Source organism: Musa acuminata, chromosome BXJ2-3 (genome assembly GCF_036884655.1).
Source record: "Musa acuminata AAA Group cultivar baxijiao chromosome BXJ2-3, Cavendish_Baxijiao_AAA, whole genome shotgun sequence".
Classification (NCBI taxonomy): Eukaryota; Viridiplantae; Streptophyta; class Magnoliopsida; order Zingiberales; family Musaceae; genus Musa; species Musa acuminata.
Window position 1 is genome coordinate 43,585,697 of NC_088340.1, and position 24,960 is coordinate 43,610,656.

General features: G+C 42.4%; 2 protein-coding genes across 4 annotated transcripts; one reads left to right on the forward strand and one right to left on the reverse strand.

Annotated features, from left to right (window-relative positions):
* The first annotated feature begins 6,465 nt into the window (after nt 1–6,465).
* LOC135608506 (glycine-rich RNA-binding protein-like) lies at nt 6,466–7,339 on the forward strand. Its single transcript, XM_065101444.1, has 2 exons — nt 6,466–6,624; nt 6,734–7,339. Exons 1-2 carry the CDS (start codon nt 6,511–6,513, stop codon nt 7,130–7,132), a joined length of 513 nt encoding a protein of 170 aa, XP_064957516.1. The 5' UTR covers nt 6,466–6,510; the 3' UTR covers nt 7,133–7,339.
* A 145-nt stretch (nt 7,340–7,484) lies between these two features.
* LOC135581344 (uncharacterized) lies at nt 7,485–24,901 on the reverse strand. Of its 3 annotated transcripts, none has more exons than XM_065101442.1 (25): nt 24,542–24,901; nt 24,278–24,443; nt 24,037–24,153; nt 23,757–23,893; nt 23,367–23,526; nt 22,646–22,713; nt 22,302–22,400; nt 22,082–22,197; nt 20,993–21,167; nt 20,804–20,914; nt 20,615–20,693; nt 20,357–20,494; nt 20,097–20,210; nt 12,138–12,259; nt 11,585–11,667; nt 11,383–11,507; nt 11,170–11,290; nt 10,927–11,064; nt 10,065–10,161; nt 9,830–9,955; nt 8,452–8,544; nt 8,254–8,359; nt 8,023–8,165; nt 7,860–7,946; nt 7,485–7,787 (listed from the first exon to the last, which is right to left on the reverse strand). In XM_065101442.1, the coding sequence occupies exons 1-25, from the start codon at nt 24,839–24,841 to the stop codon at nt 7,656–7,658; spliced, it is 3,153 nt and encodes a 1,050-aa protein (XP_064957514.1). In that variant the 5' UTR covers nt 24,842–24,901; the 3' UTR covers nt 7,485–7,655. The 3 variants fall into 3 exon arrangements, with proteins under 3 accessions (XP_064957514.1, XP_064957515.1, XP_064957513.1); XM_065101443.1 differs by having other exon boundaries at nt 7,485–7,778; nt 20,351–20,494; XM_065101441.1 differs by having other exon boundaries at nt 20,351–20,494.
* Nucleotides 24,902–24,960: the final 59 nt, after the last annotated feature.

Here is a 24,960-nt window from a genome sequence, read left to right on the forward strand (position 1 = left end):
TAGTAGGAAAAGCATAGGAGTGTCGTTTATCTGGGCTGGTCCTTTACGGGATAAATGGAAAGCTAATGTCACCTTATTTCCTATCATTTATTCCCCTGTAAGGCACGTTTTGAGCTCTGGCAATAAGGTTTGACGCATGTCATTTGGCCATTTTGTTTCATCACGGTCGACCGAGTTAGGTTTCTTAGTGTTTGTGTTTTGGGGTGTTCCCATTTTGGTGTGCCTGTAACAAGTTACGGGTCAGGTTTCCGAATTAGCCTGTCTCGGGCACATCACATCTGATGTTTTATCATGGCGGTGTGGGTCGAGTTTCCCGACTTGCCCATCTTAGAATTATTGCACCTTATTTGTCTATCACGATGCATGATTGTCCCTGGTGTATTGGGTTGAGAGTTCCGTCATAGTAGTTTGTAACCTCCACCGTGGCGGGTCTTCCTCTCGCCATAGCGGGCTTAGGGCCTCTTCCCGAAGATCATTGATTGTGATGGCCTACTAGTGAGTAACAGAACCGACATTACGTATACTATCAATAAGGGTTATTACATAATGATGGTGCTACAAATCATAAATAAACGGATGAGCGAAGCAAATCCGAAGGAGCTAACCATGACCTAACATACCAGCACTTTGTTGCAGAAGTAGGTGCCGATCAGAACCTTCCAAAAGGAACAATATATCTGCTTTGCCACCACCGGACATAAGGATCTGCGATAGTCTTGCTTCGAGGCGACACCATTACTCCTTACCTTTTGTTTCTCATGCAAACCCTCCCATCTCAACTGCAATGGTGCTCTTGGGACTTGGTGTAGTAGGTTAGCTATTTGAATAGCCATGAAAGGCAGGGGCTTGCCCCTCCATAAATCGAACGCCAACCTTGGTTTATCTCTTCTTTTGCTCGAAAATGGTTCAGACGGCCCCAACATTGTAGCGGTGGGAGGCTCCCTATCAGGAATTGGCTTCTTGGGTTCCACACTCATTCTAGGACTAGGCTGCTTTCTCACAATAATCTTCTGCTTCTTTCTCGATTTATTAATGCTAGCATGATGGCCGGACTAAGTGAGCCCCGATGCCTTGAGGGATGGCTCATGAATAGTGGCTAGAACCGAAGAGGCCACTGCCATGCCTGAAGAAGAGTCATGCACCTTCTTCTTCAAAGAATGTAGGTTCATGTATCTAAAGGATCATAATCACAAGGCTACAAAAGATTAAAAAGGGGAACGAGGTGAAGTGATAAGAGATTCGGGTTGTACCCTTAGAAGCCGTGCTGAAACCCACATCGATCAACCAGTTCTTATCCATTTTCCGAATGGCCTCAGAGGAAGACAATATTTCTCTTAACCAAAAGTGCTTTGCCCGCCTCCTCATTCGACAAGAAAGGAGGGGTGTTATCTATACAATATATCAACTAGGCAAGATCAAACCTCTAGTGGTTGGAAGGAGCTCTTGTAACTTTAAAGCCTTCTCGAGCGACTAAGTAGTAACCACTTTTTCCCTTGCATAATTAAAAACAAGCTGTATAAAGTTTACAGTCGGAGTAATGTTGACACGTCAACATTCCTTAATAAACACTATTAAGTTAACTCTATGAGTTGGGCACAATATGAGAAGGAGATATCTTTCGCCACTATAGGCAAGACACTATCATTGTGTAGATGAAAAGATGAAGTCCAACCCCGAGGCATCATGAGACAAGTAAAGAGACCCTGGTGCGAGATCAAAAGGATATTCATTAAGTCGAGGGCTTGGAAGTTGAACTCCATTGATATGGAATACTTAACTCGTAGGTGACCTAAAAGTGGTGCACTCACCATCGAATCGTTGTTACGTGAGTTTTTCATTGACTTTAAGTCTCAAACAACTTTTGGGTTTATGGGAACTACCTCCCATGATGAAAGAGAAGTTGGGACTTCATTCGCCCTTAGGCTGTCTAAAGACGAAGCATGGGCCTCGCCCGTATAGCGGGCGACAGATTGAGAGGAATTTGTATAAGAAAGGAGAGACGTCCCAACGAGACAAATAAGTAGAAAAGCAAAAGACCAATATGTTGCCAAACCGATGCATGTACTACAAGAGACTTAAAAACCAACTCACCCTTTAGGGAATCGAAATGGAGCAGAGAAAAAGGCTTAAGACGTCACAAAAGATTCAAAAAGCACCATAATGGATTCAAAACATACCGGACAAAAAATTTGAAATGCACTAGATGAGGAACTTAAAGATGTGCATATATCTACCACGATGGATATGCAAGATTGAATTAGTCTAAGATGAGTGAGTCAAAATAATTCAATTTACGTAATAAAATATTTACCATAACGATGGTGAAAGGTCAAATGTGCCTGTTAAAACAATAAAAAGATTTATGTAACTATTGTTCTTCTCAGTCGGTGAATAGGTTGGTGCTAAGACATCAAGATTTAATCCATGACTGGATGATGTTGCCCGAGACCACTACCTCTGAGCGGCCTGCCCGCCTGAATCGTGCTCCTCGGCCGCATATTGCCCGAGACCACTACCTCTACGCGGCCTGCCCGCCTGAGTCGTGCTCCTCGACTGCATGTTACACGAGACCACTACCTTTGCGCAGCCTGCCCGCCTAAGTCGTGCTCCTCGGCTGCATGTTGCCCGAGACCACTACCTCTGCGCGGCCTGCCCACCTGAGTCGTGCTCCTCGGCTGCGTGTTGCCCAAGACCACTACCTCTGCGTGGCCTACTTGCCCAAGTCGTGCTCCTCGGCTGCATGTTGTCCGAGACCACTACCTCTGCGCAGCCTGCCCACCTGAGTCGTGCTCCTCGACTGCATGTTGCCCGAGACCACTACCTCTGCGCGGCTTGCCCGCCTGAGTCGCGCTCCTCGGCTGCACACTACCCAGGGCCACCGCTGCACATCCAACCCTCCTTAGTTGCTAAACTCCACAATTCCCACACCCCTAGTAATGGACCGGCAACCGCCCAGCTGGGATGGTCTCTTAAAGCTGAAGTCATGCCTCAGACTCCCCTTTTACAACAACCGACGCATAGCTTCCTTCGGGGAGGGAATATGATGAGGGTAATAATGATGATAAGACCCAGGCGACTTCAGCTGCCCTAGATGACGCCTCGCACCTCTGTTGGCCTGACAGCACTTGGTCAACATGGATCGGAACGCCGACTGAAGCACATTAAAATCCTGCTCAGGCTCGATCCCTCATGCCACGCCAACGTCGATGTCAGACGCTAGCAGAAGTACGATCCTGCTCCCTGCGGACAGGCACATCAGGCAACGGTAACCCTCACTATAAAAACCCTCGTGCTCCGAGGAAAGAGGGAGACAACAGAAAAAACCCCCTGTGACTCTTTACTAACTTGATCGTCGGAGGGGTCGGGCCGAGCTCTCCCGACCCGACCTGTGTGCAGGTGCGAAGACGGAGGCATCCCACTAAACACCTAGGCGAGGAGTTCCCTTCCGGAGGAAACGACAGCCCCGCCCCGATCGGACCACCGAAGCCGGCCACCTCAGCGGTCTCAAGGGTCGTCCCAAGAAGATCTCCCATCATCCGGACCCGAACCAAGCCGCGTCGGTCCCGAGGTCACGGCTTAAAGTTGTTTACACCAACAGGTTGACTAAACCCGCGGACGGCATTAAACCCGCGGACGGCATTGACCCATCAAATTCGATCAGCTTTAATTTATCATCATGGTGATCAGATCAAATTTGATCCGATGAAATTGACCGATCAGACCAAGTTTCGAAGGATGTACATCTCACTTATTATTTCTATTTGATACAAAATATTTCATAATCACTCCTAATTTGCCAACTAACAATACTCATGGAGTTGACGTAAAAAAAAAGTCGAGATGACAAGCGATGCTCTCTCGATCGTCCGTCGCTAGCTTCGTGCCACATGGAACTATATAAGTCGGCATCATGCTACATAAGTCCGGATAGGTTTACCAGTGCAGCAACAAGGAGTGTTCGATCGGCCACCCACACAACGGTGTCGCAGAGAGGTACGATAGATCTTCTCACCTATAGTAGCTTCCTCTTGTCGGCTCCGTAGGTATAAGAATCAATCCTTGCAACCTGAGAAGGGGACCGGTCAAAGAACAACCCCCTTAATACCAATCTTTTCTTCATGTACTAAGTCAAGTATAAGAGGGGTTGAGTCGAGAATCCCCCAACTCCGATCGATTGTGCAGGATCCCGATGAAGATCAAATCCGCTTCAACCCCACCTCGGGGGGATGTCTCGGAAGGCTTGGTGGCAATCTTGTGAACCGTTCCCTTTAGTCCCAGTCCCATTCCCATCGTTTCGCCTTCTCTCGAGAGGTCACTTGGATGACCTTGTGCTTTTGAAATATGACTAAGCTGTATAATCCACGGCATCAAGTTACAAATACTATTTATTAATTGTTATGATATATAAGATGCAAGAATAAGTTATATTTTAAACATCTTATGGTAAGCTGATGATGTGATCGCTTGATCTATAGACACCGTAAGAAAACTAATCGTTAGTTGGAAGGTCGGTCATCAAACCTATTACTCATGTTGATAAATGGTCTGATATGGAGTGCCAAAGATAGAGAGAAAAAGAATCATTTTTAATATATGTGATCTCTAATACCTCGCTATTTAGGAAATATTATGTAAATCATCCTTGATTCATAAAACATATTTTGTTCGTCCTAAATAATCCTTAATTAATATATTCTGTTGAATTTTTTTTGGTGATGTGTCTCGAGTCTAATTAACTTGTCTTAATTAATATATCTTTACCTCAACAACAAAGGCCGCCACCTTGTCGACGGTCTGTGCCACGTAACTAACTGCATAGGGGCAAATATGCCACCTCAACAAACAGTTGCTCAACCTTTGTAACTATATTAACTACCCGAATTGTCAACATGAAATCTTGGGTATAAATAGTTTCTCTCATTCCTTTTCTATCTCTTCTACACCTTGGATATTACTTACACGCATCGGAAGGATCGAATCGGGCTTTTGATGACCTTTGTTGGTGAACAAATGTGTCGTAACTGATGAATCAGCACGGCTTGGTCCACGGGTCGATGTCGGGAGCTTTCTGCGGGGTGATTCAGATGATGAGGTACCCGAGCTCTCAGAAAGAAGTGCTAGTTAGCGTTGGTCGAGATCGGGGCTGATTGGCGACTCCTTGATGCCAGGCGAGTCGCACTCCCGTGTCGAGTCCCTCACCATCGATGAGTGGTAGCCCTCCTGTAAAATGGCCTCCGTTGGATGGTACTCGACCGTGGCCCTTCTATCGTGCAACTTAGTAACGAGAGGGATTGCTCTTTTCCTTCTTTTTCTCCCCCACTGGCCGGAGGCCAACCAGGAGTTTTATACTATGGTGCGAAGGCTGATGATGCATCAGACGACACCACCCCGATGTGTCTATGGCGTGTTCAGGCTGCCAAAATATACCATATCAACCTTAGTCTTTTGAGGAGATTGGATAGCATCTCAAAAGCGATTCCATTGACCATGCTATTCAAACTCCGTCTTTTGAGGTGTTACTTTTATCTCTAAGGAGGCATTGACAGCGGACTCAATTGGGATTTCACCCCGAATGGCATTAGGATACCTTTCAAGCATGGATTTTTTAGAACATGGAATGTAGGCTGTGCCATCGCCGTCCTAAGTCACGTAACTTCTTCCAAAAAAAGGATTGCATGATTGCATCTGTGGACCCAAAGATGCCAAAGGTGGCTTCAGTTGCTCGTTGCACTCCTCCAGGTTGATGAGACAGCATCTCTACGTGGGGATATGCTGCTTGTGGCTGTCTTCCAACTCCAATGGTATGGTGAGAGAGATTCTTACTCAAACTGGTGGTCAAAATGCGAGTAATGCTTCTTCTCTCTTATGAACTTGGATCATTAGTCATCCTTCTTAGTTCCATATGAAAGACGACAACATCATTTGATTAACTTGAACATCGAAGAAATCTTATCGATAACTCTTATTTTATTTTTTTGATTAACTTGAACATCGAAGAAATCTTATCGGGAACGATATATACTGTTTCATCAGCTACAAATAGATAATAAAAACATTATTAATATCTAAATTATTATTTGATGATGATGTATCCAACTTATTTATCTTCCTATCTCGTGTAAGATTTACGAAATCCTTGAGAGGTACGTATCAAGATCGTTCTTCATCACCTCCTTCAGAAGCCATGGGCAAAACAGTAACTTCGACCTATAGATATTTTTCGCACCGAGTCCACACAATTGCGTGTACCCACTTTTGGGCCCCACCATCGACACCGTTGAGATAGTATCGTTTGGGACCCCCTATGCGTATATCTTTGTTCCGAGGGTGGAAGCTACGCACGTAGTGGTGGTAAACTCACGGACGGTGATACGACCGCCCAAACAAGTGGCCAAGGGAACCCGAAGACACGGCAAGTGAGGTTACCGCATCCACCCACCGCCCGATCTATAAAGGCGCTCCTGGGGGAAGACTTAGGGTTTCTCGTAATCTCTCTTCCGATCCTTTCCCATGGCGGCTTCTGATGTTGAGTTCCGCTGTTTCGTCGGCGGTCTTGCCTGGGCCACCGACGACCGGACCCTCGAGCAGGCCTTCAGCCCCTACGGCGAGATCATCGAGTCAAAGGTCGCGATCTCCTCTTGATCCATCATCGTTCCTAACCCTCACCCTTCTTCCTAGATCTTAGATCTTAGATCTTAGATCTGAGGGCTTTTGTTTGCGTTTCTCGATGCAGATCATCAACGACAGGGAGACGGGGAGGTCGAGGGGGTTCGGGTTCGTTACCTTCCGTGACGAGCAGTCGATGAGGGACGCCATCGAGGGGATGAACGGCCAGAACCTTGACGGGAGGAACATCACCGTCAACGAAGCCCAGAATCGCCGAGGCGGCGGCGGCGGAGGAGGAGGCTTTCGTAGCGGCGGAGGCGGTGGGTACGGCGGCGGTGGTGGTGGTGGCTACGGCGGTGGTGGTGGCTACGGCATGGGTGGTCGCCGCGAGGGAGGCGGATACAGCCGCGGTGGAGGCGGAGGTGGCTACGGGCGTGATCGCGGGTACGGCGACGGCGGGTCCCGCCTCCATAGAGGAGGAGGCGGCGGCGGCGGCGGCTTCTCCGAAGAGAACTGGAGGAACTGAGACGTTCGTCGCCGTAGTTGGTCGTTTGGTATCCGCAGTTATCTTTTGGTCTCAGCAGTTGTCTTGGTTGTGGGAAGACTAGTTGTCCTGCTTGTTTTCTTACAGCTTGCGAGTTTTGATCTTATGTGGTTTGGTGTTGGCAGTTTAAGAAGTTCAAATTTCATATTCATTTCTATAAAATAATTTGATTAGTTTGCTCTTTGGAAATCATTATTTTCATTGAACGATTGCTTGTTTAACCTTCTTTTCGATAAGTTTCATCGAAGTGTAGGCAAAGTTGACACGTTTTTGTGCGGCAAACTCGTGGAACTAATGATCAAATAACAATTACAGAGTCTGTTAGCAGTAGATATCAATTAAATCTATCAATAATCTACTCCTTTGTAATGAATCGTTCCTTCCAACAGAACTCAACCATGGCATGTTGATTTGGGTTCTTTTTCGTACTTCAAAAACCCTTTTACCATACCACCGTTGACATTTCGGAAACAAAACAAAAAACTCATCGTTTTGGAATGATGTTTTATCGTCTTGGTACCTTGAAAAGATGTACACTCTTCACAAGCCCCTTACCCACCTCCCCCACCCGTTTCAATGCATCTGTCGTCTCCGTGCAGCTCGCATCTTCTCCATCTCGACTACGTTTCTGCAAGCACTAAGTTTAGTGTCCAATTAGATAAAATTAAAAAGACTGTTCGATTTATTTTCCAATTATAAACAGACTTACACTTGAAACTTTTTTCTCCCATGTCAGACCGATTGCATCACCTCCAAGAGAATCATGCCAGACTTTGAAGGTGTTTGGAAACTCTCTCTGCAGATCAATTAGTAAATGGTAAACATGTTTCTCTGGACCCTAGGGCTCACGATAACGAGTTAAGAAGCTTTACCTTCAGATCCTCCAGGAAACATCTGGTTGGGTCAAAGTTAACCATCACCTTGTTCCTTGCATCTTCCAAGCTTTGCACCCCACCACCGAGGATCATGTAGGGCTGGAAATCCTTGTTTGCTTTCCCACGTATCACTTGCTTCCCTGCAAGTGTCACAAATGGAATCTGCTTTACAAAGAAGCAACAATGACAGCACCAAGTTTCTTGATCCATATACACAGAGAAACTAACCACAGTTCATCTCAGCTGGAAAAAGGAGGTGTTGAGGATTAGAAAGCTTATTATGATGGAGAAGAACAACGGCGTCATAGGTGTTCAGAGGAGTCCGGAACAGACACTGCAATCCGATGCAACAACAGATGGCATGACCATTGTTCGAATTCAAAAAGACATTGTGGGGAAGTTAATTAAAGGCTGACATGTTTTTACCTCCCATGTGTAAGGACCATCAGCACCATGGAGAATGAGATTCGTCAAAAGGTCAGCACTGCTTTGCGCATACGAGGAAATGCGCTTAAGCACCTTTTCCAGTGAAGACGATGAGGCACAGGAATCATCACCAACATCAGAACCAGTAGTACTTATATGACAAATACACATAAAATTGGAACAAAAAGTAGTGCTAGAATTGAAGTACGGTGACACTTACATGCAGATTACGAACTTGAAGAACTAATTTTCTAACATAAAGTTTCAAGCCTAGGACAGATAACAAATGACTTGATCTAAAACAAAGGTCTTCCTTTATCTTGATAACAAAGTTCTTACTGGGACAAGGGGTTCACTCAGTAGCTACATGTATTTAAATGTACAATGATAGTCAAACATCAGCAAGGTCCACCAGAATTAATCAGGCGTGACATTTACATAGACCGAGGCTATTTTTGAATTACACATTTAAGTTTATTGTAATAAATTTACAATAAACCATCGAAGGAGAAAGAGTTTTTTAAATATCAATCTATAAGAACAATGGAGATATTCAAAACTATTAAAACTACAAAGGAAATTAGATACTGAATCACACTATGAAACTTTAGAAATAAGTAACTGAGGGAGAATAAGATGTGAAATGAGTATTTCTGATAATCATTTTAGTTTTCTACCTTTTAAGGCAATTAACCAAAAAGTAAGAGAGAAGAAAGATTTGCAAAATATTTTTTATTGATTTTCAAAAAAACTTATAACAGAGTTCCTGGAGACTTGTTATGGTGAGTTTTATAAAAGATAGGTATATACACTAGACATACTGACGGCATAAAAAATGTCTGTTAGAATCTACAATTCAGCTGGAGAAAATAGCTTCATCAAACATAAGCAGCATGCACCTTAAGATACAGGTGCCGAAATCAAACTGCCACTGAATATTGGTAGAAAGTTTATGTTCAGGACTCAATGCTATATATATAGACCTCAATCCCCAATCAAAGTATGTCAAACTGAAGTTGTGGGTGTCTGCTAAAACATCATTTACAGCTACACTACTAGAAGAAATGCCCACTGTCCGTTGTGTATTAAAACAAGGCAAAAGAGATGAATTACTTGGCAGCTGCATGAGTTTGTCTCATGTACAATATGGAAGTCATTTCTATGCTAATCTCAATCAAACAGAAAAAAGAGAAAACCATACCAAACCACATATTAGCAAACAATCAGGATCAGATTAGAAGTTCAGTACAAATATGATATGAGTAATAACATTTGCAATGGTATTTCCAAATATACCCAACCCCAAAATCAAGAAAAAAAGTTTAATATACTAGTGAATTAATATGCCAATAAGTGCATAATCGAGGAAATCACTCACTGATCTGTTTGGTGAGGATCTGGTCCATGCTTCAGATGCTTTATCATATGGTGCAGCCAGGAACATGGCTGGCTCGACATTTTGAGCATTTTCTTCACAAGATTTTCTGCTTAACATGAAGTTTTCCTGCCAGATAAAGTAACAGCATTGCTCATCATATGTCAATATTTGATTTTGTAGTCTACTATTTTTTCATCCATAATAGAAACATGTCAAACGTTGTTTAACTAATTACATCTATCTCTTTCTCATCTTTCGGAGTGAAGTCCTCATTTATGTCAACTATCAAAGGAGAGAAGGCCCAATCGTAGTTTGATAGCATCCGCAAAAACCTATAATTCAGTTTGAATAATTAGTAGAATGAATAATAAAACCATATGGAGAAAGATAGATGGAGCCACTATGTTAAAACTTAAAAAGAATAATATTTTTAATGACTAATAGGCTGTGAGGCTATTTAATTCTTGTTATTACTTATCACAAAATGCACAAGTTTTATCATATTCAATATTACATTTTTAAAATATTTGTATTGCCATACTTGTGCCATTACAATATACTTAAAAAATGATGTATCAGTGTATTTTTTACTCATGTATTTATGACCCTTATCCATGTTTATACTTTATATATACTGATAAACCGTGGCTCGCAGGTAGAACATGGCACTTATCTAGTAAAATGATCAACTACAAGAATTGAAGTCCAGATGATAATAGAATAACCATTTGGATGTCATAAATTAATAAAGGAATTGTAGTGGCCAAAATGTTATGACATAGTCCTGGCATTTAAGGGAGTTCTTCCATAGTCAAATATTCACCAGAGACAAGAGGGACCATGTTAAAAACACTTCATAGGCAATATGCGCCTCAATGGAAATTAGCACAATTGGTAAAGCAGAACCCAGCAGTTAATAAGGTCATGTGTAACAACACCATAATCAAAAGCCATATACCCCATAACAGTGGCCTGAATGGTGTTCCCATGTTCAAAAGTAAAAGCAAATACATGCTATTGTTTTAACAAATTCAGAAAGTAACAATAACCAAAATGTGTGCGAAGAAAATTTTCTCAGGATAAAAGACAAAATATACCTCAGAAAACCTGTGACCCTTGAGCAAGGAGCATGAAAGGGAAATGGCTTCAAGAAAAGGTAAGCAACTACCAATTCTATTGCCTCCTCTGCCAAAAATGAAGAAAATAGATGTGCAGAAACCCAACGTTTTGCAAGCCTTTGACACCAGGGAATAATAAAGAAGACAACAATCAGATATAAAAGAAAACGATTTGACTTTCTCATAAAATCAATTCAAATTTTAAATCACCAGAAATCTCACCTAACAACTGGGCCATATGTGGGATAACGGCCATGTAAACCATTTATCATACTGGAATGCTGGCTCCGTATAAGCAATTCCTTATCTACCGATGAAGTACCTTTTATTTTATCACTTCCACCTAGGGAGCATTAGGTGCATAAAGAAAACGCAATTGACATAACAGCAAGGAAATAAGTTGTCAAGATTAGACACACTACTCAAAAGTCAAACCTTGGTTTCTCAACATGTTCAATCCTTTCTCATGCATAATCCTAAGACAAAATGAATATCCGGACATAAGGACATTCACTTCATCTTCCGTAGCAATGCAAAGCGCATCCGAATGCTCCTGTAGACTGCATAATGATAATTAAGGCAACAGGATAAAAGAAGCTACAAGTGGTAGATCTTCCAAAAGAGTCTGTTTCTCTACCTTTCACCAATTTTTAGCAAAAATGCAGATTTAGTCTTCTCAATAGCTACACGGTCCACAGGCCAATTACCTGATCCCTCTAACTGCACATGATGCAAAAAAAAAAAAACCATGGGATAAGCAATAACTAGGCAGAAAGCATCATGACCATATTTCTCAAACTAGCTACAGACTCAAATATTAAGAGAAAACCAATAAGAACACTTCATATGCATGTTGCTCAGAATGGCTAACATAACAAATCACATGAAAAGCTTACAAGTTTATCGATGATTTCTGAGAGAATCTTTTTATGATCAAATCTCATATTTTCTAGATAAAAATGCCATTATATCGAGACTATCAGAACAGTTAGATGAATCATCATCAATAACTTGACCGTCAAGTGTTTTTTGACTTTCCAAAATCCGGATATTTTTAACAATATTATAGACTCAATCACCAGGCTTGATCAGATGAGTTCACAAGTACTTGTATCTAGCTTTAGATGACGGCAATGATGACTACTGTTGTTACATCAGAAAAAGGCCAAAAAGTAACAGAGTTTCAATACCTGAATCATAACATCTAGTGATTGAATACTGGTTGTGGCCAGCTTTGATGGTTTTTTGTTAACACCCTTTTCATAAGCCAGTGGATGAGGTTGAGGAGGAAACACAGATGTATGTCTTAAGGCTACATGCAAAAAGTCATAGATTATAACATGATGGAGAACAAGAAAAGAAAACCTGTTTATTTTTATAGTAAAAGTTGCATAAGATCAAAACAACGAAGACTGAGATCAATTAGTTGCACAAAATAAGTCCAAAAGATCCACCAGACTCCTTACCGATAACACTTGGTTTGACAGAAAAAGATACGAGCAAAAGAAAGTTGAAAAAGATTAAAACAAGAAAATAAAAAGCAGGACTAGCAGTACAAGCTGGCAGATCACCATAAAAAAAAAGCTGACAAAACCAATGTAAAGTGCAGTTGCACTTCAAAAGACAAAAGACAACAAGGTAATTAATTTGCATAGCACTAACTTCAAAAGGAATGCTACTATGAAGCAAAATAAACCAAGATAAAGAAATAAACAATTTTTAGAATCATGAAACTGAAGACCACAACACAAAATTGAGGCCCACAAACATTAAAGACAACTACGGCCGACAATCATGAATTTTATAATAAGATACATGATGACACTACATCAAGACATGTATAAGACTGAAGACTGCTGATGTATTTCCACTTAAGGATTAAAATACAGTCTTGATACAAGCAGGCATTTACCAATCCAATGGCTAACCAGGATGTGTACTGGGCTATTTTGCCTGGTCAGATCCGTTAAGGGGGCTGTAACACCCAGCAAGCTTATGATACTGGTCTTATCAGCTGGTAAACAGCATAATGTCGAATGGTACTGGATGATAAGCTTATTGTTCGGTCTCCACATTCTTTTTCTTTCTCTTTTTCTCCGTTCTCTTGGTCCCTCTTTCGCTCTCTCCTCCACCTCCTACTGCAGCAACACCACCACATCATCCTCGTTGTTGTGTCGCCGCTGCTTTTTACTACTCCCCATCACATCATCGCTGCCACCTCCATCACCACTGTCTCCCTTCCTCATAAATCTCCTCTTCCTTCTCCGATCAGAACTATAGCAATGGGTACCAAAATATAGAATCTTGTTTCCTTTTACTTGATAATAGACAAAGGCTCATCAACATAGGAAAAATCAGGTGAGGATTGAGAAGCTAACATGAGAAAGCTTATGTCCTAGATGCTCTATGGTGCGTAACCTTTTAGCAAAGTCTAGCCTTGACACAAAGAGACTAATTGGGAATGTGTATAAAAGAGTTTCTGATCAGCTCAATATTTTTAAATTTTAATTTTAAGAGTATCTTGGTGAAAATTATAGAAACAAGTTGTTTTTAAATTTGCTAGCCATTATAAACAGCAAAATATATAAAATTAAAAGCATGGTTTAGTACAAGGTCCGCAATACTGTACCGTACAAGAGTTTCGACGTAGGCTCGGTACCGGTACGGTACGGTATACCGCTCGGTACACCCAGGTGTACCGAGCTGTCACGGACAAACTTTGAAACAGGATGTTTGATGTAATGCTTATATCTGTCCGTGTCTGTTGGCATGTTCATGCCTTGTACAACGTGTAGAGGGGCAGCCGAAGGCTTATAAGTCCCATTTTAGTTGGGTTGGTGGCCTCTTTAGGCTTGTAAATAAAGGTTGTGTCATGTGGACACGTGCGAGAGCTTTTCGGTCTGTAATGGACCATTTTACCCTTTTGTTGTGCCACTGTTCAGAGCTTGTAAAGTCTGTTTGCAATTTGCATTGTCTATGAAGTGTTTTTCGGACATGTTTGCTTGTGGATCCCGATTGAGGCGTTCTCTTTAACCCGTTCTCTCTTTTGTTGGTCCTAAGGGACAATGTGAGGCTTCGGGGAGGCTGACCTTTGCGGACGGACGCGCGAGGGTGCCGCACGACTTAGGCAAAACCAGCTAAGTCCGTGTCATATGGTATCAGAGCCGGGACAAGCACTCATAGAAACACTTGACATGCAAACGTGGGGGACCTAGCGGAGCTGCGTTGAGGGCAGTCAGCACACACGCGACCGTTTGAGGGAAAACGGGCATGGAGATATAGGGAAAAGAGTCGCTTAGAGGAGCGGGCATCTGAGATTGGCATTCAGAGGAATGGCCAACCCTTCGCGCAAGAGGCACCACGAGAACAGGCAAGCTTGGAAGAATTTGGAGCGCACAAAGGTTGGGATTGCTGAGTTTGAGCTACGGCTCAACGTTGACAACTATACTTGATGGTGCTCTAGGCAAGCAAGGCGCTTGGCAAGAATGAGACCATACAAGGTGGAATGAGTTGCTCAACGACCAAAAGAGTTATGCAAAGCTCACAGAGGTGAGGGGAATTGCTAACTCGAAGAATTTGGTACTCATACATGGGCTTGTATGCGGACGATGGAATGTTCGTGGCCATCCCAAGGCGACCGAAACTCGGCGCCATGGAGCATTGAAACTTTCTCTTCGGCATGTGAAGGATACGTCCATCGGAGGCTGAAGTGTGCAACGAGTTCAGCATGTTGCTAGGCCTTGAGGGGTGCAGCGGGGGCTGTATTGACATGAAGTCACAATCTAGCAAGTGCATTTGCAGGAGGCAGAACAGTGCACAGTTTGTTCAGCAGTTCGGAGTAGTCCAAGGGGATGGTGGTCTCCAAAACGAAGAGAGATGTTGCTCCAACGGGACAGTTATCCAGGAGGGATAAGTCTCGGCTCTCCAAAGGGAGAATCATGTGACATGGACCTCACATGTTGAGGAGGAGTACCTCAACAAACAACAACTCCACGAAGCTCGATGGACTGAGCAAGCGGCGAGGAGTTGTCGCATGATCTCGCTTGAGAGAATGCATTGGTGGATGCATTGCGAGATCAAGTGGGGGAGCGACCTAAAGCAACTTATGAAGGTACACTTGGAGTCGATGTGGAGATCGGACTCAAGGGAGGGCTGACCCGTGAAATGGTGGGTGCGAGAGCCACCATCGACTCAATGCAAAAACGAGGAGCGGAGCAACTTGGGTGTAACTTGGCGAAGTACCCAAGCCGCATGAAGGGAGCCAGCATAGAAGTTGGAACATGGAGCAGAGGCACAGTGCTTTTCTTAGACAGAGGTCAAGGACATGAACTCTTGCAGAGGCGAGAGTAGGATCATGTTGTTCCATGGGTCCTTCATTCTGACGGAGCGGACTCATCTTGCATGGTGCCAAAGACGAAGGGAGCTTCGGGGCACATGCACCTTATCTCGGAGAAGCATTTGATGGAGGAACTAAGGCGACTCAATTTGCGGAGGCGAAGTTGGGTTCAGAAGGCCTTAGCACGGGGCAAGAGGACGCAGAGGCGGATACTCTTGAAGAATATGCCACAGTGTTGCCATTCGAGTTGCTATGAAGGAAGCGGTGCGCAGCGAAGATTATGCTGGTAGGGGCAGAGGCCCAGGATCCAGACAATGGTGCATAAATTATAATGAAGTTGGTGGACTTCGGGAGCTACTAGGCGACGGACTGTCCTAGAGCGGTGCTTCATCTAGGTGTGACCCAAGAGTGGGTGGATGAAGGTCGATTGCCAAAGGAGCGAACAAAATCGAAGGTGGAGGAGACCCTGCGATGTATTGGCAGAGGCCACACATGGAGGGTTCACAATTCGAGTTTATTCCACAAGGATCAGAATGCAATGGAGATGTCACCAGGAGGCGACATGGTGCAGCGGATCATGGTGGAACAGTTCGTGGCAATGCGATACACACGACTGAGTCCCGTGAGGGATGAGATCATATGGAGGTATGATCGGGAGCTACTGGGAGCTCCACTTCGGTGAACAACATGACGGCAAAAAGGGCTATGGATTCAAGGAGTGAAGGCCATGGTACCGCAGAGGCGGGTCTTCCGTGCGTGCATCGAATTTTGTTTCAGATGAAAGCCTTGGTCATCAGCATATGGGGGCTGGGTTCCACCAAGGGAAAAGTTCGAATGCAAGTACCAGTGATTTCCATGGGAGGAACTTGATCATGCAGAGGTATGATCGAAGCAGCTGGAGAGTTGGACTGCTCCAGAGCTCATATTCGCTTAAGGGAGCCCGACAAGTCAGGGGACAAGGTCGAGTAAGCGAACGTTGCTACCAAGGAAGCTAAGGAGAACAGAATCGGTGCAAACCCTACAATGTGATGGCAGAGGCCATGCATGGGAGTTGCAGTCTGTCTTTCCTCGACCAAACAGACTGCTTGGAGAACACAGAGGTGTTGAAGCAGGAGGTCGAAAGGGACGAGGAAGCGACGATGAGTCCAGAGGGACTTAGCTACCCAAAATCAAGCATCAGTCAGAATGAAGGTGGACTCAGAGGAGTGCCACGGAGACATATCTACTGATCGTGAAGAAAAGGGATACAGATGCGAGCAGATGGATAGTAGGGTCATGGGCATAGCAGCACCATGGTACCGCAGAGGCGGGACTTCCGTGAAAGTCATTGATCCCTTGCTCTCACGGAGGGAGAGCGCTTGGTCGTGAAAGGGGCCGAGGAGGTGGAGCATGCAGAGGCAATCTCCAAGTACCGAGACAAGGCTGAAGGGCAGAGGCCAAGAAACTTCGTAAGACCGGTGTCAACAAGTTTCTCATCAAGATAGCCGTAAGTGAAGGACTTCGGGTCATGCAAGAGTGCACGACCAAGGAACGAAGCAGGCAGTACGCGGTGCTGTACCTTTGCTATTCAGTGGAGTAGGCGGCAGGGTTGATGGAGAAGATGGTACAATCCCAGAGGCGACCTCATCTATCAGAGAATTACTCCAAGTTGGGGTGAAAACTTCCCGCATTCCAGAAGTTCGATGGCATTGAGAAGGTGAATCACAGTAGCTAACTCAACGCAAGGAGTGCAAACACTTCAAGTGCTTCAGAAGTGTGAGCAAAGAGCAGGCGAAGGCCAGTAACCAGCTCGATGCATGAAGTACAACCTCGAGGAGGCAGGCGAAGTCAAGTAACCTTTGCCTTCTCAACTCTTAAGAGAATGGGCGAAACCGAATACCCCAATTCTCTTATCTATCCAGCAGAGGAGCCCTGCACAAGTTCAAAGACCCTTCGAAGATAATGGAAGACAATAGTTGTCAAATCCTCACCGACGGTGATCAGTGCTACTGAGAGTAGATTGTCCGCTTCATTTCCCAACGAAATGTCAATCGAAAGCGGAAGTGATGCGAACCTACTTGGATGTGACAACTAACCGAAAGAAGAGTCAATGAGCAGATTTTGTGGAGGAAGGACCCAAAACTTCAGAAGTTTGCGAGGCGATGCTCGTTAAAGCTCCAACAAGCATCCACCCAGTTCAAGCAGCATGTGAAAATTTTGAGAGACTGGCGCAGTAAGGATGGTCTTTTCCTTCATTTGGTGGATCCGTAGGAATCAACGAGGATCAATACAACTCAGCCAACCCCACACCAGAGTCAGAGTCATTGGCGAGTTGAAGCAGCATGGCGGATCAAAGGTTCGACTACTCAGAAACAGCAGCGGAGAGCAACTAAGAGCCAGGAGGCGCATTGCAGCTGGAGCAGAAGATTGAAGACTCAGCAAAGGCGAAGAGTTGCAGTGTTCACAAAGGCTTCGACGAGGACGTCGAAGGGATAAGTGGGGGAGAATGTCACGGACAAACTTTGAAACAGGATGTTTGATGTAATGCTTATATCTGTCCGTGTCTGTTGGCATGTGCATGCCTTGTACAGCGTGTAGAGGGGCAGCCGAAGGCTTATAAGTCCCATTTTAGTTGGGTTGGTGGCCTCTTTAGACTTGTAAATAAAGGTTGTGTCATGTGGACACGTGCGAGAGCTTTTCGGTCTGTAATGGACCATTTTACCCTTTTGTTGTGCCGCTGTTCAGAGCTTGTAAAGTCTGTTTGTAATTTGCATTGTCTATGAAGTGTTTTTCGGATATGTTTGCTTGTGGATCCCGATTGAGGCGTTCTCTTTAACCCGTTCTCTCTTTTGTTGGTCCTAAGGGACAATGGGAGGCTTCGGGGAGGCTGACCTTTGCGGACGGACGCGCGAGGGTGCCGCACGACTTAGGCAAAACCAACTAAGTCCGTGTCAGAGCGGTATATTCATGCGTGCCGAGCACTGTAGCAGTGCTACAGTACCGCTACAGTACCGGACCGGTAACAGGCGGTCCGCGTACCGGAAGCCTGTCGGACCGGTACTGCAGACCAAGGTTTAGTATACTAATCAGACTGCTAGTTACATACTAGTATTTACCAACCCAACCAAATATTGGTATTGGAATATATACCCCTAATACATTATTTATTTTTATTTTTTATTATTTCTACATAAATATAGGGCAGTATGCATCAGTATACAGCTCAATATTTCAACATTGTACCAGCCTGATAGATTATCGAGACAGGTATCAAATTAATATTTAAAGCTATAATTGAAGCAAATGCCATCAATACTATATTTATAGAAATCAATGATCTAACACACTAGAGGCTATATACATGATAGCTGATAGTATATTTGTATTGACATTAGATTTCAAACAATTAAATAGCAATGCTCAATTGGTCCTTTTATCTGTTTGCACGAATCTTAGTATCATAACAAGGTTCCTACTCTGTGACTTGGGTGACCAGTTCATGGAAATACTTGAAGAAAAATTGTATATATTGACCCTCCCCAAATCTTACATTGGTGGAAGTACTCATGTGCACTCAGCCACTCTTTCCAACTCTTTTGCATATCTAAATGTTTTTCTTCTTTTATGTGATTGTTGCCCTTATATTTCTTGAGAAAGAGCATCAGTTGACCATTTAGTTGTCATGCCAACTTTGGTCGTGAAATTTATCCTCATGTCCACAATGGTGAGACCTCAATCACATGGATGCCATTTTACCACAACACATTGGCTTTCTGGTGAGGCTCATTTCTGGTAACATAGTTTACATGTGAAGATTACTTTTTGATTTGAAGTACACAATTTGTGTATTTGATCCAATGTTCATCTTAAAAGTTTGCTGAAAAAGAACTCAATGATGACTGAGGTTGCAATGTGCCTGATACCTGGTTTCATACTCCACCAACCCACTTTCACATGTAGCGACCCAAGGAAATCCATAGGAACAATAAAGTGCCCATGTTCATTGAAGTTTTAACTTTTAAATTAAAACTCGCCCACATTCTATGCTTTCAGATGACCCAGAATAGTTCAGTCCTTCACCAGCTGAAATGAGTAATTTTGGCTTTCAGAATGTTGCAAAATTGGTGTGGCTTCATGGAAATTATTTTGTGCACATCATGGTGGAGGAAGGCCATGGAGGACAATCGAAATTGCTGGAGGCAACAACAAAAGTGATATTTGTTTCCTTTCTTGCATTGGCATGCTTGTGTTGCCATGGTGGCAAGTCAAACCATGCCAAATTAGATACCAATGCCAGCAGCTATAAGGCATACCACCAATGAGGAACTCCTTATAGCAATCGGTCCAATGCAACACCATGCCCACATCACCTATAGCCACCAACCAAAGACACCATCCTACTCTTGTTATTGAATTTCTGGACAGCACGAGCTACATGCCATGCCAAGCTGTGCCATGCCACGATGAACCAGTACCATGCCATGTCCAACCAGTGCTCGCCATCTATATTATAGAAAAACCAATTTTAGCTAGTTTTAGCTGGCACAACCCACACTATCCACATTTAAAAGCTTAGGCTATTCTACTAGATCACATCTGTAACAACCAAACTGGTATTACACCATCTAAGTCTTTCAATTGTGGTTCACATCAACAAGTCTATGACCGGAATGATCAACTATCACTTATTCAGAAGTAAATGAAAAGACAAGGAGGAAAGCTCAATGCTCACACTGGGTACAAGCATTGGACAGATGGATAAGTTCAAAATAAAAAGAAAAATATCAGCGTTATAAAAGCTTGCAAATTAACTTCGCTTAAGATGAGATGAAACCTGGATCCAATGGCTGCACGCTAGATATTCTCAGAGGAATCTCCTCTAGAAGCCGCAACCTCTTAGATAAAAGCTCAAAAGCTTCTAGCAGAGCTCCAGAAGAAGACTCAGGATCTACCAATCAGGGGAACAAAATCAAAACAAATGAGAAAAAAATTGCACAAAGATAAAAAAGGAAAAAAAGACACTGCAGTAAAAGGGAAGCCATATATAGATATTAAAACAACACAACTATAGGCCAATAGCAATCTGACCTTTACCACTAAGTTTCAGACAAAAATCCAGCTGATCAACTATATGAACTACGTCATCCTTCGTCAGAAGAAAATGCTTAGCAAACAAATACTCGCAAATTCTTTTAATTATTAGATGTCTCGCCCATGGTTCACATTCCCATACTGTAAGCAGGCACAATAGTTGTAACTAAGTTAGCAGTCATCATGATAATCCTGACCAACATTACAGATATAACAACAACAATAAATTAGAAGCTACAAGAAATGTAAACATAAGATTGCCTGTGCTTTCTGCAATTGTCCCATCTCTAAATCTCCTAAGTTCTGCTTTCTCTCCCCAGAATTTTCTGAACTTCATAACCTGAAGGATAGTAAAAAGGGAAAAAATCATTACCCTGTAAACTGAAGAAGAAAACAAGAGAACAATCGTATATCCATATGATTTCAATGGAGACAAGGATAACGTTTTGCCTCTTCTTTATTCTCAGGGTTTGGACCAATATCAACCACTCGGAAGCTCTTCTCTTGGGAGCTGACCAACACACCAACAAGCATTGGCTCATTACCAAAGTTTGAGAAGCCCTGCAATTGTGAATTTACCATTTGAACTGCAAAAGACAGTGATTAAAAAGAAACAGACTAGTAACTGCATGTGCATACATCTTCTACATTCCAGTCTGAAGGTGTGCTTCTCCATATCACACGTACGAATCTTGCTCTATCAGTTAGCCCTTGTTGCAACAGAGAGTGGACATCTTTTTCAGATATCCTCCAACATTCATCATCCATGCAATAGTTTGACGAGCAAATTTTGGAATTTCCTTTCAAATTTATCCTGGAAATGGGCAAAAATAAGTAATAGCAACCAAAGAACTACATTTTCCAATTATCTAAAAAGAAAAGTTAGTCAAGGCTTGCTTATAGATTTTTAAAACTGAGCAGTATTGTTTTCTTAAAAGCTCAAGCAAAATTCATACTAACTGCAAAAGGAAAAACTACTAATATAAACCTATGACAATTCAGGTAGTAAATTTTCAGAGATTTGAATAGACCATTTAGGCTGCCTCTGTTAAATGCTCATATTCATTCAGCCTAAAGTCTGAACATAATCAATCATAACAAGCTTCACAATCATAGTGAATTTGTTCATATTTGTTAGTAAACATAAGTTCTTTTGCTTCCTCATCAAAGGTATATGCGAATATGCAGAAACAAGAAAATCAAACAAGAGTATACTTCCTTTTGTTGGGGACAAAAGACTCCACTATCAATCAGAGGCACCTACCAACTATTATTCCTAGTGTCTCCATCCATAGAATCAATTTTGTGAAAAGCATAGTTAGCATATAGCCATGCATCAAGTTAACTAACAAAAACAGAGTTACAATCTTAAGTTCTAAGCATTGTGATATAAGAATGTACAGAGAAAGGTGTGAACCAACAGTGATGAGCTGCACAGTGATACTAGTTTTAGGAATAAACAGATATGCAACTTGCATTTGCAACATAACATTAGTATGCAAAACTCACAAATCACTCTTAGTTACCATTTCAAGCAAATGGAACGCATCATATAAGTTACATAAATGCAGGCATTACTAAGATACATAATATTTTTGTTAAGTATATTAAATTTTTAGCTAACCATTGGTCATTTTAGCATTAAAACTTCTTTATGATTCTTTATTTACTCAAAATATAAAAGAAAATACAATGAATGATTTGAACTGTATCTAACTGCAAAATTACCTTAAGCAATAATCAAACTTAGCAGTAAAGTCCACCTTGGTCAAAAAGACCTCTTCAAATCCACCACCTCTGCATTTGTCAATAGAACTAAGCATCCAAGAAGCCTCGTCTTGAAGCTGAAAGACCAAGCATGGTAATGTAGATTCTCGGAGCCTCCAGAAAAATAGCAAGTTGAAACAAAAAATTGAAAATAAACACTGGCTAAGAGTAAATGTAAAACCTCCTCAAAAGCTGTCCTCGTCAGACGAAAGAACAAGTTGAAAGAGCAAGATGAATCCAAAAATATGATATCGAAAGATTGCAAGAACTGATTCATATCCTGAAACATTCCAGCCAGAAAGTTACTAAAGTTTATGTAACAGAACATGCAAGCAGAAATTCTTTTATGAGGTTGCAATGACCACCTAATTTGAACATAAAATGGGAAGATATTTAACCCTGATAGAAGAGTTAATTAACTAGCCCGATAAATCTAAAGAAACTAGTTCGAATATGAACAGCATCGTAGCATGTAACAGGATGTCAAGACATAAAAACAGAAGCAACAAACTACAATCGACACACCTCCTTGGATTTGTTACATTGACCTCGAGGCTGAAGACAAAGGCCCTTGCCCATCAAATTTGAAGTTGCTGAGAAAAGAAATGAATAATAGCTCAGTGCTTTAAGGAGCACATCAGACAGTTAAGAAATTAAGAGCCAGTTTTGCTGTCACCAAAATCATGAATTTACTTTTTCAGAGAAATCACACCAAAATCATGAATGTCAAAGGAGCTATAACCCAAAAACTAACTCAAATCTAAAACGAAATCTCATTTATGGATCCTCCTTTTGAAGCCAATAAACTTATTTGAGTAGAAATAGATCCAGATCTACACCCAATAATGTGCAAGTACAACACCCATAATGCATCTGACCTTAAATTTTAGGTACAAAACCTCATTTAGGATCCATAAATGTACTGGGTATAGATTTAGATCCTTGGTGAATCCAATCCAATAAAAGTCCTAGTCTTTTACCAAGTCCTCGTCACAAGTCACATCTCTATAAATTTAATTGATTGTGGAACCAACTCCAGCTCATCTACTAAATATATAGAATTCAATCAGAAAATTTATTATCATTATGCCTTAAAAAGCATACATATCCACAACAGATTTTCATTTAAGAACAAAGAATTATAATTATAAAAAAAATGAACTACGAAGACTAGGCAGTTAACTGAATATACTGTGGTGACAGATGGTGATGGAGAATCAGTGAAACAGAGAGCTGAGTCATGTACCAATAAATTTCAATGTGACACGGAAAATCTGCATCCTGTTCATTGACTTGGTTATAAGATTTCCTCCAGATTCTACAGTAAGGTACGACAATATGACAGCTATCAAGTAACCATTTAAGCAATTGTGTGTATAGATGGAGCTCCTATTCCGAGCCCAAACCTGCAGTGTGAAATCAAGGTTATTCATCTAAAATTGATGGAAATTTTTCTACTAATTGAATGATGATTTTGTCATAGCAGCATGTAAAGTACTTGTCAACTTAAACAAGATAGATCCAATTTAAAAATGGTCAGGAACCTCTGGTTTAGATGATTATAGTCTTAAAACTGGAATAAACACTCTGAACTTTAAGCAATCCATATTTGCATCACTGAACACATGATACTTACTTTGAGCAAAAGCAGAGCTTCTTTCAAACTCTTCCATTCATGAAAAGCTTTCCTCACAAATTCTGAGTTTTCTTCCAAGAACATGTCCTCCAATATACTACTATTGTACTTCGGAGTTGCTTGAGTTAGACCGCATTCTGTAAAGTCATGTATGATCATGTCATTAAAGCCTAAGCAGTGATGAGATTTTATAGTTCTAACGTATTAGTGAGTTACAGATAATGAAACTTGTGAACAATCCATGAAATCAGGTTCATGACAAGCTGATGATAGATCTTACCTTGAGTGAATGCACGTACATTGTTCCGTGTCAAACTCAACTTTGAAATAGTAAATAAAGAAGTTGCAGTTGGAATTATCCGAATAAAGAAGTCAGAAAGTTCTGCAGACTTCACCACTGCAGCACCAACAAGGACCATGTCATCTTCCACCATTATATTCCCGAATAAATTATAACTCAGGAATTACTATTCATGTTGAGGAGGGAATAAAACTAGGATGTTTGGATATCACAACAGAACCTGGAAAGACGATCAATACAGGTTTACGGGCCTCGTTCTGAAAGCTTGACCATCCAATCTTTCGGACCACAGGGCATGTTGTCAAGCTTTTCTCGATCACGCGGAGGTAAAGGAGCCTCTTAGCGTGGTACCGATGGTTCAAGTAATCCTTCTCGTGGAAGCATTCCTAAATACAACAACAATATCTGATTGCAGTACCCAAAAAACAAGTCGCAAAACACACGTACACACATAACAAGAACGCTTACAAATCTCTTTCCTCACCTTGGGCATCCGAACTAAAAGGTCGACGTTGATGTCTGGCTTCGCGACGGATCGAATCGAGTGGCTGCCACCAACTTGGATGGATTCCGGGCTCTTGAACGTAAAGGATAGTTTCTTATCGGTGGGCACGCCAAGGTCTGTCACGAATTTGGGAGCCGCGTCGGCGCTGACCAGCTGCTCCGGGATCGACTCGATGGCATCGACGACGGAAGAGACAGCTCGGTCTAGGGTTTCAATAGCGGAATCGTCGAGTATAATCTCTTTCAACAGCTCCCCCACCTTGAAATCGAGGGAGTCCATCTCGACGACCACCGCGTCCTCGGCGTGGTGGGAGCGGCGAGGGAAGGTTTTACGGAAGGCAGACAGGCTTAGGGTTTTGAACGTAGTTACTATACCAAGACAGGACCCGCCGGTCGGAC

Coding starts and splice junctions, on each gene's coding strand:
- LOC135608506 (XM_065101444.1), top strand. CDS start 6,511: ATGGCGGCTTCTGATGTTGAGTTCCGCTGTTTCGTCGGCGGTCTTGCC. Junction 6,625..6,733: donor GCGAGATCATCGAGTCAAAG/GTCGCGATCTCC, acceptor TTCTCGATGCAG/ATCATCAACGACAGGGAGAC.
- LOC135581344 (XM_065101441.1), bottom strand. CDS start 24,841: ATGGACTCCCTCGATTTCAAGGTGGGGGAGCTGTTGAAAGAGATTATA. Junction 24,444..24,541: donor TTTTAGTTCGGATGCCCAAG/GTGAGGAAAGAG, acceptor TGTTGTATTTAG/GAATGCTTCCACGAGAAGGA. Junction 11,508..11,584: donor TTGCTAAAAATTGGTGAAAG/GTAGAGAAACAG, acceptor ATCATTATGCAG/TCTACAGGAGCATTCGGATG.